The sequence below is a fragment of the Suncus etruscus genome, chromosome 5 (assembly GCF_024139225.1).
Source record: "Suncus etruscus isolate mSunEtr1 chromosome 5, mSunEtr1.pri.cur, whole genome shotgun sequence".
In the NCBI taxonomy this organism is placed as follows: domain Eukaryota; kingdom Metazoa; phylum Chordata; class Mammalia; order Eulipotyphla; family Soricidae; genus Suncus; species Suncus etruscus.
The window spans coordinates 135,746,085-135,762,284 of record NC_064852.1 but is presented as its reverse complement, the minus strand read 5'-3'; the positions used below and the strand labels follow the sequence as shown (position 1 = coordinate 135,762,284).

Here is a 16,200-nt window from a genome sequence, read left to right as displayed (position 1 = left end):
GCTAAGGCTAGCTCAGTTTGCAGGTAGATGTAGATGAGGTCTGTATGCATGTGTGAGTTCCTGGGTTCAATCCTCAGTACTGGAGGGGGGGAAAAAACAAACTGGGGCCAGAGAGATAGCATGGAGGTAAGGCATTTGCCTTTCATGCAGGTCGGTGGTTCGAATACCGGCATCTCATATGGTCCTCCTGAGCCTGCCAGGAACAATTTCTGAGCATAGAGCCAGGAGTAACCCCTCAGCACTACCAGGTGTGACCCAACCCCCCCCCCCCAAACTGAATTACTTCCCCCAAATCAGTAAGAAGCCAAAGGGGAGGTGAGAAGTTTGAAGATGGGAAAGAGAGAGACAGAGAGAGGGGGAGAGAGAGGGGGGGGAGGAAGGAGAGGAGAGGAGAGGAGAGAAAGAGAAAAAAAGAGAGGAGGGAGATAGGAAGGAAGAGAGAAGAGAGGAGGAGAGGGAAGGAGGGAGGATGGATGAAGGCAGGGAGGGAGGGAGGAAAGGAGAGAGGGAGAGAGGGAAAGATGGGAGATGGAGAGATAGAGAGAAAGGGAGAGAGGGAGGGAGAGGGAGAGGGAGAGGGAGAGGGAGAGGGAGAGGGAGAGGGAGAGGGAGAGAGAGAGAGAGAGAGAGGAGAGGAGAGGAGAGAGGAGAGAGAGAGAGAGAGAGAGAGAGAGAGAGAGAGAGAGAGAGAGAGAGAGAGAGAGAGAGAGAGAGAGAGAGAGAGAGAGAGAGAGAGAGAGAGAGAGAGAGAGAGACACTATTCCACCCCAACTTGGCCACTGTCCATCTAGTACGAGAGGGGTAGTTGGGGCAGGGCCAGCAGGGCTAGGCAGTCGGGAATCTCGGGTTACTCAGCAGCTGCTGTGGGGTTTGTTGAAGCACCTTTGAAAAGGGGCCAAAAGATATTAGTGAGAACTCTGGGAGAGTATCCAACTTCCACCAGGGAATACTGCTAATGTTTCCCTAATTAGAAAATATTATCCGAAGGAAACTCAGAGGTCAATGCAATCTGATTTTATATTAGGAAACAGACTCAGAGATGTTAAATAATTTCGTCATGCTGATACTGTTAACTGGCATCAGGTCTTGCCAATCCATCTTCTCTCTGGGGAAATTTGTTTTCCTTTTTTTCCCTTTCAAAATGTTTGTGACCATTATAAAGTAACAAGTAAGAAGAATCTAGAATTCTTTTGCTTAGTTTTACATAAAAAGCAACAACACATCTTTCCACTGCACATTCTAAATATCTGCCTTAGTTTTCTGTAGATTTAATACAATGAGTGGAAAAGTGGAAAAGAACTGAAATTGTTGACCCTCAAAATCTATATTAAAGAAGCAAGAGAGTAACGCTTTCTTTTTCATTATTATCGTTACTTAGAGAGTAACACGCTCAACAAATGGGAAGTTTCTCAATCATTGGCTTAAAAAAAAAGACAAAAAGTTTCGCAGCAATCGGGGCCTGGAGAGATAGCACAGTGGTGTTTGCCTTGCAAGCAGCCGATTCAGGACCTAAGATGGTTGGTTCGAATCCCGGTGTCCCATATGGTCCCCCGGGCCTGCCAGGAGCTATTTCTGAGCAGACAGCCAGGAGTAACCCCTGAGCACTGCAGGGTGTGGCCCAAAAACCAAAAAAAAAAAAAAAAAAAGTTTCGCAGCAAAAGGCAAATTAACCATGCTAAAAAATTATTTTCCAAATTCCAGTGAAAGAGGCTGGAGCAAGAGCACAATGGTAGGCATTTGCTTTGCACATGGCTGACCCAGGACAGTCCTGGGTTTGATCCCATATGGTCTCCAGCACCAGGAGTGATTTTTTTTTTTTTTTGGTTTTTGGGCCACACCCGATGATGCTCAGGGGTTACTCCTGGCTATGCACTCAGAAATTGCTCCTGGCTCAGGGGACCATATGGGATGCCCGGGATCCGTCTTGGGCAACCGCATGCAAGGCAAACGCCCTGCTGCTGTTCTATCGCTTAGGCCCCACCTGGAGCGATTTCTGAGTGCATAGCCAGGAGTAACCCCTGAGCATCACTGGATATGGCCCCAAAACAAGCAAAAAAAGAAAAAAACATAAACAAAAATAAAAACACCCCCCCCCAAAGAAACAAATTCCAGTGAGAAAGAGCTAGATCCTTTTGAAAAAGTCATTTAGGTACTGATGGTTTCATGTCTTCCTCATTTCCTATCTGATAACCAATCTCTGCTTTACATTATTCCAAAGTGAAAGTTTAAGTGTGAACAAATTATATTTTCTTCTAGTAGTGTGAATATGTCAATGTGCTTTTTGTTTCACAAGCAAAGTGAAGTTTGTTTTGCCTATTTGTTCATTTTCCCTTCTCCCATTCTACCATGAACAGGAAAGCACTTATTAAAAAAGAACAGTAAACACCAAATCCAAGAACACTGCACTCATTTTAGGGAGTTTTACACATTGAACTATTTTTATATGTTGCTTAGAGTGTAACCCATGTCCTCTCTCTCTTTGACACACTGAAGTACTGTATTATGCTAATTATAAGTCTGGACAAATTGATAGCACATGTAAGTACTCAGCCAGACATTCTGACTCATCAACTTTACTATTATACAAATGATATTTTGATTTGTTTTCACCAAATGTAATAGTAAAAAACATTTTTGAAATAGCACTATTACTGAATACTAGTAATTTTCTTTCCCCTAATTTATGATACTATAAAAATAGTCTCAAATACATTTAACAATAAAAACATAATTCTACATCATTTCATTCTTGTATATTTTCTCAAAAACAATAATTTGTTCAGGAGCTTTGGTGGACATACCTCATATAAAATAATTGTATTCTGATAAGTATGTGGAAATCATCAGTGAAAACTAACTATAGATGCTCTAATACCTTCATAAAATATAGCAGTCCCCCCCCTTATCTGCCTTTTTTGCTATTCTTGGTTTTAGATACTTAAGTCACTAAAAGTGTTAGGTGCCAAAAGCTATCTTGAGAGATACCACACTCACATAACTTTTAATTATAGCATCTTGCTATAATTGATCTGTTTTCATAGTTACTGATGTTTATCCTAAGTCTAACTTATAAATTAAACTTTATCATGGGTATATATATATATATATATAATAAAAACATTTTATTTAAAGTTTGGTACTATCTTTGTCAGATATGCTCAGGGTTTGGGAACATATCTTTTATATATAAGGGAATTACTATAAATGTTACACTTTCACACATAGTGACTTTATGAAAAGACAGGACACACAAACCGAAATGAGTGCAAATTATGGGCCCAGAGTGATATAACAGCAGGTAGGGCACATATATGACCTACGTTCAATTTCCAACATCCCATATGGTCCGTCAAGCCTGCCGGGAGTAACCATGAGCACTGCTTAGTGTGGCCAAAATAATCTGTGCAAATTAATATTTTAATATTAAATAAAAATAAATGATCCAGCTATACCACTCCTAGGAATATACCCTAGGAACACAAAAATACAACACAAAAATTCCTTCCTTATACCTATATTCATTGTAGTACTGAACACAAAAATACAACACAAAAATTCATTCCTTATACCTATATTCATTGTAGTACTATTTACCATAGCAAGACTCTGGAAACAACCAAGATACCCTTCAACAGGTGAATGGCTAAAGAAACTGTGGAACATATACACAATGGAATATTATGCAGCCGTCAGGAAAGATGAAGTCATGAAATTTTCCCATACATGGATGTATATGGAATCTATTATGCTGAGTGAAGTAAGTTAGAGGCACATTATGAACTAAGTCCAGTATAGTATGGAGCAGTCATGTGCAAAGTAACTGAACTGAAAACTCAAAGTCATTCCCAGAAACAATGACAACCCTTTAACTACAATCACCCTCTGTCCAGGAGGTTCTGTGCTTACTGTCTTTGTTAATGTCAACTACCCCTACATCTGTGGTCCCCAAATTTCCATCTTTAGAATACATGGATGTTGGATTTATTTACTTCTCAATAGCTCTGGCTTACCAAGACCTCATTTGACTATGCATCAGGTCACAGAAATCCCCTATATTTTATAACCTATAATCACAGCTTCAACAAAAAATGCATCTCTCCCCATCAGATAGTTGTTTCCCACTCACAGAAATCTCATCTCTATGTGAAACTCCTCATACACCAATAGTTCTGGAACTGGGACACTATTTTTCCATGACACAATACTATTTCTCACATATAGATTTTTCTTTGCAAATTAACATTTAATTCCCCTAACTCTTCCTTATTTCCATCTACTCCTCTCTATTCATTTCAGCTCTACTGCCAAAACACAACTTAGAAATCATTCATGTTCTCTAATTTGTTATTCATCCACACTCATCATTTCTCTGGATTAAAAGACCATGAATGAGGGAGAAATGTTCATACAAACAGTGCTGACCTACTTTAACTCTGATCTCCAGATCAGAGTTAACACACTAGTGGTTGATACGATGCATTGACACTGTTCCTAAAACTTTAATATAACACAATTGTAAAAAAAGAGGAACCAGATTAGTACAGACAGTAGGGTACTTGCCTTGCATATTAGTTCAATTCAAAGCAACCAAAAGAGGGGAATGTGTGTATGTAGATATATACACACAACTATATAGATATATGTATATACATATATACATGTATGTATATGTATATAGAGATAGAGACGACAAGTTCACAAAAATGTTTAAGTTCACAAAAAGACGTTCAACATCATTTCTGAAAATTAAAAACATGATAAGCAATCATTGCGTATCTATTACAATAGCTAAAATTAGAAAGAAAAATCCAGGGCCCGGAGAGATAGCACAGCGGCGTTTGCCTTGCAAGCAGCTGATCCAGGACCAAAGGTGGTTGGTTCGAATCCCGGTGTCCCATATGGTCCCCCGTGCCTGCCAGGAGCTATTTCTGAGCAGACAGCCAGGAGTAACCCCTGAGCACCGCCGGGTGTGACCCAAAAAAAAAAAAGAAAGAAAGAAAGGAAGGAAGGAAGGAAGGAAGGAAGGAAGGAAGGAAGGAAGGGAAGGAAGGGAAGGGAAGGGAAGGGAAGGGAAGGGAAGGGAAGGGAGGAAGGGAAGGGAAGGGAAGGGAAGGGAAGGGAAGGAAGGGAAGGGAAGGGAAGGAAGGAAGGAAGGAAGGAAGGGAAGGGAAGGGAAGGGAAGGAAGGGAAGGGAAGGGAAGGGAAGGGAAGGGAAGGGAAGGGAAGGGAAGGGAAGGGAAGGGAAGGGAAGGGAAGGGAAGGGAAGGGAAGGGAAGGGAAGGGAAGGGAAGGGAAGGGAAGGGAAGGGAAGGGAAGGGAAGGAAGGGAAGGGAAGGGAAGGGAAGGAAGGAAGGAAGGAAGGAAGGAAGGAAGGAAGGAAGGAAGGAAGGAAGGAAGGAAGGAAGGAAGGAAGGAAGGAAGGAAGGAAGGAAGGAAGGAAGGAAGGAAGGAAGGAAGGAAGAAGAAAGAAAGAAAGAAAGAAAGAAAGAAAGAAAGAAAGAAAGAAAGAAAGAAAGAAAGAAAGAAAGAAAGAAAGAAAGAAAGAAAGAAAGAAAGAAGAAAGAAAGAAGAAAGAAAGAAGAAAAGAAAGAAAGAAAGAAAGAAAAGAAAGAAAGAAAGAAAAGAAAGAAAAGAAAGAAAGAAAGAGAAAGAAAGAAAGAAAGAAAGAAAGAAAGAAAGAAAGAAAGAAAGAAAGAAAGAGAGAGAAAAATCCAGAGTCAGGAGATAGGTAAAAGGCTGGTGTATGTTCCTTGGTTGCTCTATGAGATTGAGCTCTAGAACCATATGTTCCACAGTCCAAGCTCATTTAGGTATTACTTGTCAAGTTTGCATTTAACCATCAGGCCAAGATGTCCATACATCTGGGGGCACTTAGCATTACTTAGGCAGCCCACTCCATCCCCAACATCAATAACCAAGAAACTGACAATACTCAGTATCTGAAAATATTTAAAAAAAAGTAACTGGGTTTATTAAACAATATTAGTAAAAAAAAATTGCATAGCTATCTTGGAAACAACTTGCCAGTTTTCCTATAAAATCAAATATATCCTTAGCATATATTGCAGTAATCTTATGATAATAGATTTGCCCTTGAGGAATGAAAACATATTCATACAGAAACCTATATTAAAATGTTTATAGTAGCTCTATTCACAATTGACAAAATATAAAAACAATTATACTTTAGGACAAAATGGATAAATTATAGTAAGTCATAAGAAATAAAACATGGCAAGCAGCCGATCCAGGACCAAAGGTGGTTGGTTCGAATCCCGGTGTCCCATATGGTCCCCTGTGCCTGCCAGGAGCTATTTCTGAGCAGACAGCCAGGAGTAACCCCTGAGCACCACTGGGTGTGGCCAAAAAAAAATAAAACATGTAATAAATGTAAATAAAATAAAACATGTAGATGATTGTTCATCCAACAACTTGGACACATTTTAAGGGTATTATGCTCAGTGAAAGAAATTCATCTCAGAACAAGAAAATGATGGCCAACGACTCTTCCACATACTCTGGTTCAACTCAGGGGCCTTTTCAGAATGAGGTGGTCAAATTGCCCTTTCTGCCCACACAACAGCTTATAGCTATTCCCACACCTTCTGCCAGAAATCGTTCAGCTGCATAATTTAACCTTATCAAAATGCCAAGTCACCAAATTTGTTCCAGATCTATAGATCCTAGACTGTGGAACACTTCAACATTTCATAGTATTATCAGACCAGTAGAATCAGAGCATATCTAATGGGAAAGTCAGAGAAGTATACCAAGCTCAGTGAGTCTAAACAATAACAACTATAAATCCTCAAACAATGATTTTAGTAACTACTATTACAGTTTGACCCTTATTAATCTAAGTTTTGATAACTTCATTTGCCTTTGTCTTGTAACAAACAATAAATAAATCTGTTTTTTGCCTGCAAGGAAGAAGTTAGGGTGGTGGTTGAAAAGCTGGGGACATTGGTGGGAGGAAAGTCATTCTGGAGGTAGGATTGGGGTTTAAATATTTAATGCATGAAATAACTGGATTAAGGACAATTTGCTAAATTATAATCATCTAATAAAACTTTTTAAAAGAAATACAATTTTCACAAATTTTCTTGTCATTATACACTTGTTTTTCTTCTCCTTTTTTCATTTTTTAATAATTTCGCTCCCACTTACCTGTAAAAAAGTATTATGTATGATCAACTATGTCAACTATGTGATACATGCTCTTGAAATAAAACAAATTTTAAAAAATAAATTCATCTTTAGTTTTATTCTTATTCCAATTATATGATAATGGATAGAAGAGTGATTGCCAAGGTAAATAGCAAAGAATAGTATGAGGAAGGTAATTTTAGGGTAATGGAACTATTCCTTATTCAATTGTATGGTGACTACAAGTCTATATATACATTAGAATGCATAGAATTTATATAATTTTAATCACCAAGCGGTCAATTCTATTTACTAATTTAAAAAATAGGTGCATAAAAATAATTTTTGAAATTTACTATTTTTAATTTTATTTTGGGCACATGGTTATAAAACTGTTATTAGCAGGTTTCATAAACAAAATATTCCAGCAACACATGTAGTTTACTTTAAAAAGGTAGAGTTCTGGGGTTTGGAGCTATAGTATAATGAGTCGGGCATTTGCCTTGCACATGGCTGACCCAGGTTCAATTCCCAGCACCTTTTATGGTCCCCAAGCCCACCAGGAGTAATTCCTGAATGAAGAGTCAGGAGTAATACCTGAGTACTACCAGGTGGAGTCCAATGATCAAACCAAAATACAGAATTGGACTTTTGGGCTGGAAAAATAATAGACGGTAAATCACTTGCTGATACGTGCACCCATTCGAATCTCTGGCACCATATACAGTACCTCAGCACTTCCAGGAGTTGCTTGTGAATAGGAATAGCACCTGAGCACCATCAGTTGTAGTCCCAAAACCCAAAATAAATAAGTAGAATATAAGACCCAAATATTCCAATGAGACTTAGCTACATAGGTTGCATCAAACTATTTCAACCACAAATAAAACTCAGGAAGAAAGTGACATACTCACCACTGCTTGTCCCTCTGCAGTTCCCATTACTAGAATCCATTGGAAAATCTAAAAGGAGGTAATAAAGTAAAATTCAGAACATAGTTTTCAAATTTCAATAATTCCCATATAATCTAGTTCCCACGAGTTTGAATTGGTTCAAGTATTATTACTAATAGTATGAGGCTGGCAATTTTTCATTTTTAGGTCCAGCAAAGACAAGAACTATTCTTTCTTGTCATGGGAAAGGTGATAACCACCCCCCCTTTCTGTTCACTTTTCCTGATAACCTCTCTTGAATTCTCATCAACATTCCAATAAAAATTTAACTTTTATAGATTTTGAGTTCCATGAAATTTGGTTGGGCTGAGTGATAGCACAGTGGATAGGGCATTTACCTTGCATGAGTCAGGCTTGGATTCAATTCCCATCATCCCATATGGTCCCAGTCCCTGAAAACCTGCCATGAGTACTTTCTGAGTGCAGAGTCAGGATTAACCCATGAGCATCTTCAGTTGTGGCCCCAAAACAAAACAAAAAAAAATTCTGTACATATTATTAGGTATGGTTGTTAAAATATTCATGAATAGAGAACTGCATAACTTCTTGTTTTTAATACTTTGATAAATTTATCAATCTTTGAATAGAATAAAAGTCAATAAATTAATAATATAGAACATATGCATGTATATCTGGTTTGAGGGCCATATGTCACAGTGCTCAGGGGTCATTCTTGATGGTGCTCAGGGTATTTTATGGTTTCAGAAAAAAAAAAAACAATTTGAGAGGTATTAATAATAAAAAACATTTTCAGAAAGTTACACTTAAAAAATCTAAGTAAATTATTTTCAATGAAAAGAATAGGCATTATTCGTAAGCTTTATAGCTCATAGATTTCTGGAAGTGTTCATGGTGGTTTCCAAAAGAAGCTGGGAACCCTTCAGGAATGAAGGAAATGAAAGTGCATTTTCCAAACAGAATAATTTGCAAAAGTGTAGGCCTCAGAGAGCAGAGGATTCCCCAGAGGAGCTTGAAATCTCCCTTGTGCAAGCAAAAAGAAATGAGGCTGGAGAGGTCAGAAAGGGTAAATTCTGAGTGCTGTGGCAGATGCAATAAAGAAGTAATCTCTTGGGTGCCAAAGTGACAATACAGTGGGTAGGGGGTCTGCCTTGTATATAACTGAAACAAATTCAATCTCCATATGGTCCCTCAAGCACCACCAGGAGTAAACAGCCAGGAGAAATGCAAGCATCATAAGGTGTGAGCCCAAAATCATAACCAACTATAAAAAGAAGTAATCTCTTTTCTCTTGGAATCCGTTGTCCAAGGCTAGTTGCTCTTAAACCATATAAAACCAAGTTTAGAAAATATTGTGAAACTTGATCTTGAAAATTGCAATTTAAGAGGCTAGCAAGATAGTACATAGGGTTTACCTCACACATGGCCATCCCAGGTTTGATCCCATAATCCCATATGCTTCCTAGAGTCTTTCAGGAGTAATTCCTGAGTGCAGGGCTCAGTAACCACTGAGCACCACCAAGTATGGTTCAAAACCAAAAATATTTGGTAATCAAAATACACAATTGATCATCACTTCTCCTTTCATAAGAGAAGAAAGGTTGGAGCAGTGGTGCTGTGGTAGGGCATTTGCCTTGCATGTGGCTGACCTAGGATGGACCAAAGTTTGATCTCCGAGTATCCCATATGATCCCCAAGCCAGGAGCAAATTCTGAGTGCATAGCCAGGAGTAACCCCTGAGCGTCACTGGGTGCGACCCCAAAAAAATAAAAATAAAAATATTGAGGACTAGTGCCTTAAATATTATTGTGAAAGATTTGTAATTCACTTTGGCCACAATAAAGATTTAAAAAGTTTAAGGACTACAAAACATTTCACTACCATTGGTAATTGGGTTAGGTGCAAATAAAATTGAATACCACAATACCATAAGATATTTTTCCTGGGGCCGGGCGGTGGCGCTAAAGGTAAGGTGCCTGCCTTGCCTGCGCTATCCTTGGATGGACCGCGGTTCGATCCCCCGGTGTCCCATATGGTCCCCCAAGCCAGGAGCAACTTCTGAGCGCATAGCCAGGAGTAACCCCTGAGCGTCACCGGGTGTGGCCCAAAAACCAAAAAAAAAAAAAAAAAGATATTTTTCCTATTCCATCCTGGGTGCTTCCCAATCATTTCACCTAATGAAGAATTCTTAGAATCTTATTTTCTCTGTAGTTGTAATCTAAAATTTCCATTTTCCTTTTCATATCACACTAAATAATTCTTCCTTCTTGGTATTTGGCCCCTCAAATATTTGTAGAGCAGTGCTGAAGAAAAGACTGCCTGTCCCTCAGAGAGAGGAGAAATTATTAAATAGCAATTCGTGCATGCGAAAGTTAGGACAACTCTGCCAGGCGAGACCAAGTCTGGAGAAAAGCATTGAGCCAGAGTTGGGACGACAAGTGAACAAGACCACAAAACCAGCACTGACTGAGGAGTGATTATAAAGCCCTTGGCAGGGCCAGCCCTGAGTGCTGAATAAACAGCTGTTAAATATCATACTATATATTCTCATAAAGTCTTCACGTCTCCATTTCTAAGATGAAATATTTGTAACTAGCAAACAGCTGTCAGACTTGCCTCCTGGTGCTCCCAAAGGGATTTGTTCTTGAGCCTGACTTCCAGGTCGATTTGTGTGAAATGAAAGATTATTAACTTGATAGATTCAGAAGAAATAACATCTGCTTTCCCAGTTAGTTCTCAGTTGGAAGCTGTTTCCCAGTGCTGAAGTAATGAGGTTCTAAACTGTAGCACATTGACCAGTAGACCATTTCAAAAAAAGAAAAAAAAAAAGTTGGGGGAAAGCTCACATATAACAATAAGAGTAAAAGAGCAGTAGCAGAAGGGCTTACTATAATCCAGAAACTATCTATGCTGTTCACTTCATCTGTCCCTTGCCCAGGAACTGAAGGTACTATTAGCAAAACCCCTATGGTACAGATCAGAATAGTCTGAATCAGTAAAGTTAAAGAATTTCCCTATTATAACAGTTAACATGACACAGAGTCAAAATTCAATAACTGGTATCTCCAACACCAGATCTGTACTCTTTACTTACCATACACATTAAAGTCTTCATTAAATGTCTTAACTGGTTGAGTAAATGCATACTTGCACCTAGTATTTGGAATTAACACTCCATATTACTAAGACTGATTGGTAAAATGCTCATTTTTGAAGCATAACATACTAAGAAGGCAGAAATATAGGTAAATAGTAGGATTTGAAACTATTCTTGGCCTTGTAGGAATGTGAAAGTGGTCACACATTACTCAGAGGCTTCATTGTTAGAACTGACTAGCTAGTACTGTCATACAGGAATTATTTCTACCTAGAAAAGGGAGAAACATACTTCACAAGCTATTGTATCTCACCATAAATCAAACAAGCTCCAGTGGCAGTCCCTAAGCAATTCCAGGCCCCTGGCAGTTTGACCTACCATAGAGAAAGTAATTTTCAGCAAGCTGACCCAGGTGGCCAAGGACCTTTGCAGGATAGAATCCCTCATTTCCATTTGCTAGATTCACATTCCCTTCATTTCCCCCCTGCTACCACACTCTCTGGTTCACAATAAAGGTTATGGCAAAGAAAATGGAGAAGGGAGTCTATCACATAAAGGTTTCAACTAAAACTTAGGCCTATTTATTTCCCTAGCCAAATGTCTTCAGCAAAGCAGAGATGGTATTTTGAACAGTTCAGAAGTCAGGTCCTAGGACTGACAAATTGATTCCATGCAGATCCCATTTAATGCATCAATGAGGCAATTCTTCTGCAGTCCACAATTCTAGGTAACTCTGGGACACTTAGGGTAATTGCTTCCCATCCATATTGACTATGGCTTTGAGAGTCAATGACCTTGCCAAACCTTACTCACTTAAGGCCCATCCTTGAGAGGTTTTAGAGAAAGTCTTTTCTGGGAATGGGAGGATGCCTTTCAGCATGAACTATGGGCCACTCATTCCCAGTCCTTGACCTATGAATTGGCAGCATTTTAACTAAGTGCCTAGCAAATGAGGGTTGTAGCTGAATGAGTTCTTCTGAGTGAAGAGCCTATGCCATGTACCAGGCTACTAAATGCCTGCACAGCCCAAAGAGCAATCTATTCTTCCTTACTGCCTTATCCAGCTAGTCCTTGATTTTTTCATTCAAGTCAATTATATAACAGATATAACCCACGAGAGGTAATGAATTAAGGTGATTAAAAAAATCATGAAATCATGAAATCTTTTTCCTGCTTTTGATTTGTACATTTTCCCTTCCTCGCTTATGATGTGATGACTGTATACAGAGAGCCACTTTTCCAAATCAGTTCCCTGACAACCAAGAACTCATACCTAGAAATACACTAAGAACTTTGATTCTGTTGAGCAAATTGAGAGGCATAGAAAAAAGTTCATGGGGCCAGAGAGATAGCATGGAGGTAAGGTATTTCATGCAGAAGGACAGTGGTTCGAATTCTGGCATCCCATATGGTCCCCGAGCCTGCCAGGAGCGATTTCTGAGCGTAGAACCAGGAGTAACCCCTGAGCGCTGCGGGTTGTGATCCATAAACAAAACAAAACAAAAGTTCATGTCTGAGAAATGAACAGAGACAATGGATATATATTTATATATATATGTATATATATTATATATAATTAAGCAAATATATTTACAAACAGAATTGACTAGAGGAAGTGTGAGAGTAGAACATTTGAGAAAAGACTAAGTTTACCTGTAAGTATATATGAAAAGTGGAATTCAAGCGTGGGGTTCATTGGTAAGCATAATATTGAGTTAAAATGAAATCGGCCACAGTGAACTAGGTTGAGCAGTGACTGCAGTCATTAACCCAAAAAGTATCAAGGTAACAACGTGTGATTGAATCTATTAAATGTAGGACTGCAATAAAGTTTTATGGTAGAAAAAAAGCTGCAATGAATGTGCATGCGGTTGATACACAAAGAGTATGAAAGATAACTTCTTCACACAGTAGAAGAGTGGGATAAGGGACGCAGTTAAAAATAAGATTACATGAGAGTCGGGTGATGACACGCCTAAAACATTGCTCCCTTTGTCCATTTGTCATTTGCAAAATGACTTGAATTCATGTGGGAACCTGAAAGGAACCTCGCTGGCAATTTCACTCTGCCAGCTCAGGCTGGGTCTGGAGCGAGTCACAGAAGCTAATTAGCGGCGCATAGCAATGTTTCACAGCTGTTTCCGTCTGGCCCAAGAAGAACAATTTATCTCATTGAAAGGAGGTGGGGTGAAACGTAAGGTGAAGGTAATTGCTCAAATTGGATCTGGAGCAAAACACATACCAGTCACATCTGCGGATCCGAGTAAGGTTACTGAAATAATCTGGGCATAATTTTTTTTTCTATTTTTCTATATTGGACCAAAAAAAAAAAAAAAAAAAAAAGGGAGAGAGAAAATGTTGCCCGATCGTGAGAAGCAGAAGAAAGCTCCAATAAAGGCAGAACGTGCAGAAGCAGAGGCGCAGTGCTAATAGGCGTCAAGGGTGGCAGAAAATAGGTGTCAGAGCCGAGCATCCCTCTGCGGGAAGAAAAAAGGTTGGGATGCAAGATGGGAACAGGGGGTGGTGGGGTGGAGGGAGGACAACTTTGGTGAGGGGAATTCCCCTGATTCGGTGTTAATATGTACCTAAAATATTACTGTGAAAGATAGGTAAGCCACTATGATGAAAATAAAAGTTATATATTAAGAATAAATAGATAGATAGATAGATAGATAGATAGATAGATAGATAGATAGATAGATAGATAGATAGATAAAGAGGGGGGTCGTGATCCAGGCACCTTGGAAGACCTGGAAGGGAAGAGACCCGGTGACCCGGAGGCTGCAGAGAGAGGACCAGGGGGCCGCCGGGCCGGGCGGGACTCACCCGCGCCGTCGGCGGTGACGATGGCCTCGGGCGAGATGCACACGCCGCGGTCGTAGACGGGCAGCTCGTCGCACGCCAGGCTCTCGGGCCACGCGTGGCGGTACTTGACGAGGACGGGCTCGCAGCCCTGGCGCGCGCGCTCGCACACCGACTTGCAGGGCTTGATGGGCTCGTGCTGGAAGTCGATGGTGCAGATGGGCGCGTACATGGCGCACAGGAAGAAGAGCAGGTCGGGGCTGCACTGCGTGCCCAGCAGGCCCTCGAACTGCTCCATGGCCAGGATGGCGTTGGCCTGCGTGCTGTGGTGCAGGTGGTTGGGCATCTTCGTCATGTTCCAGGGCAGCGAGCGGCACAGCGGGATGCGCACCGGCTCGCAGGCGGCGGCGCTGGAGATGGGCGCCCGGAGCAGCAGCAGCAGCAGCAGGCACAGCGCCGCCAGCACCAGCGGCCCGGCCCGCGGCAGCGATGCCCGCCCGGGGTGGCCAAGCTCCAGCATCGCGGGGTGTCCGAGGCGACCGGGGTCCAGGCTCCTAGCAGGGGACGGCAGGGCGCGCGACTCCGTCTTCTTCTCCTCCTTCCCTGGACGTGCAGGCGGCGGCCTCGAACCTGCTTCTCCCTACCCGGGGTAGGGGGGGACCCGGAGCTCGGTCGCTGCCCCTCGAGCCTCCTTCGGTTGCAGCGGGCTTCCAGGAGGAGGAGGTGGAGGAGGTCAAAGCCCGCGCGCGGCTGCGAGACACGAACACGCGTGGACGTGGGGTCCAGTGGCCCCCGGTGGCAGCTCCGGGACGGCACAAGGGTCCGGAGAGCAGCTCCGGAGTGTCCCCAAGTGGGGACAGGAGAAGGACGGGGTGTCGGGTGGCCCGCAACGCTGCAAGCCCAGCGCAGAGGAGAGAGAGATGCGGGGACGGACCTCCCGGGCCCCGAGAGAGAGAGAGAGAGACGCGGGTGTGAGCCCGGCTGGCCGGTGGCTCGCGCTTTGGATCCACCTCGAGCCCTGGACGCAGCTCCGCCCTTTGGGCTCGTCCCTCGCTCCCCCCACCCACCCCAGCCCAGCTTGGGCCCGAGCTGGCGCCCCCAGGGCTTGGGGGTTGGGGTGCCAGGAGGAGGCGCCCGCGGCGGAGGGGCCAGAGGATGCGGTAACTCGAGCTTCTCAGCCCCCCCCCCCCTGCACCTCCTCGGGAGCCTCCAGCCGGCCCGAGCCCTGCGCCCCGCGGACTTTGTTCAACTAGTTCCCGCTTCACCTCGACGAGCTGCTGCAGCTCCTCTGTAAGGGGAAAGAGATTGGAGCAATGTACCGAGTCCCAGTTGCAAAAAAAATCTCGGTTCCAATATGGTCAAAATAAAAAAGAAGAAAAAAAAAAATCTTGTTCCCGTGGGAGCACGGGTGATCTCTCTCTCTCTCTCTCTCTCTCTCTCTCTCTCTCTCTCTCTCTCTCTCTCTCTCTCTCTCTCTCTCTCCCCTCCTCCTCCTCCTCCTCCTCCTCCTCTCTCTCTCCTCCTCTCTCTTTCTCTTTCTCTTTCTCTCTCTCCTCTCTCTCTCTCCTCCTCTCTCTCTTTCTCTCTTTCTCTCTCTCTCTCCTCTCTTTTCTTCTCTTCTCTCTCCTTTCCTTTCTTCTCTTTTCTCTCCTTTCCTCTCCTCTCTTCTCTTGTCTTCTCTCTCTCCTCTCTGTCTCTTCTCTCTTCTCTTCTCTCTCTCCTCACCTCTCCTCTCTTCTTTCTTCTCCTTTCTTCTCTTTTCTCTCCTCTCCTTTTCTCTCCTCTCTTCTCTTGTCTTCTCTTCTTTCTCTCTCGTCTCTTCTCTTCTCTCTCTCTCGAAATAAAAAGTGTTAAATTTTGCTTTTTAAAGTACTTGCATTTCACACACACACACACACACACACACACACACACACACACACACCGGATTTTACTCATTAAGATAAAATAACATGTACATCTCCAACACTTAAGAGAAATACGTAGGAAAATGAAGCAATAACAGGTCATAAAAATGATGATGGTGGTGGTCCTGGTGTTGGTGGTAGTGGAGGTGGTGATGACGATGAAGACGACGACAATAAAATTCTTTCCAGCTGAAGAAACTATTTAGGGAAGAAAATAGAAAACAGATTCCTCCTGGTCTGCCCCAAGCCCCCTGGGATCCACCTCTCACTCCCAAGCCTCCCTTACGGGTCCTCTGTCAACGGAATTACCCGCAGAGCCCTGCAACGGGCCCTTTCA

The 16,200-nt window shown here is 42.1% G+C and overlaps 1 protein-coding gene across 1 annotated transcript in view; it reads right to left on the bottom strand.

Annotated features, from left to right (window-relative positions):
- Positions 1–14,546, bottom strand: part of FRZB (frizzled related protein) — a 31,462-nt gene extending 16,916 nt beyond the window's left edge. The window contains exons 1-2 of the mRNA XM_049773550.1: positions 13,981–14,546; positions 8,061–8,108 (exon numbers count right to left, since the gene is read on the bottom strand). Coding sequence (XP_049629507.1) covers positions 8,061–8,108; positions 13,981–14,476 — 544 coding nt within the window. The 5' untranslated portion in view covers positions 14,477–14,546. The remainder of the gene's footprint in view (positions 1–8,060; positions 8,109–13,980) is intronic.
- Positions 14,547–16,200: the final 1,654 nt, after the last annotated feature.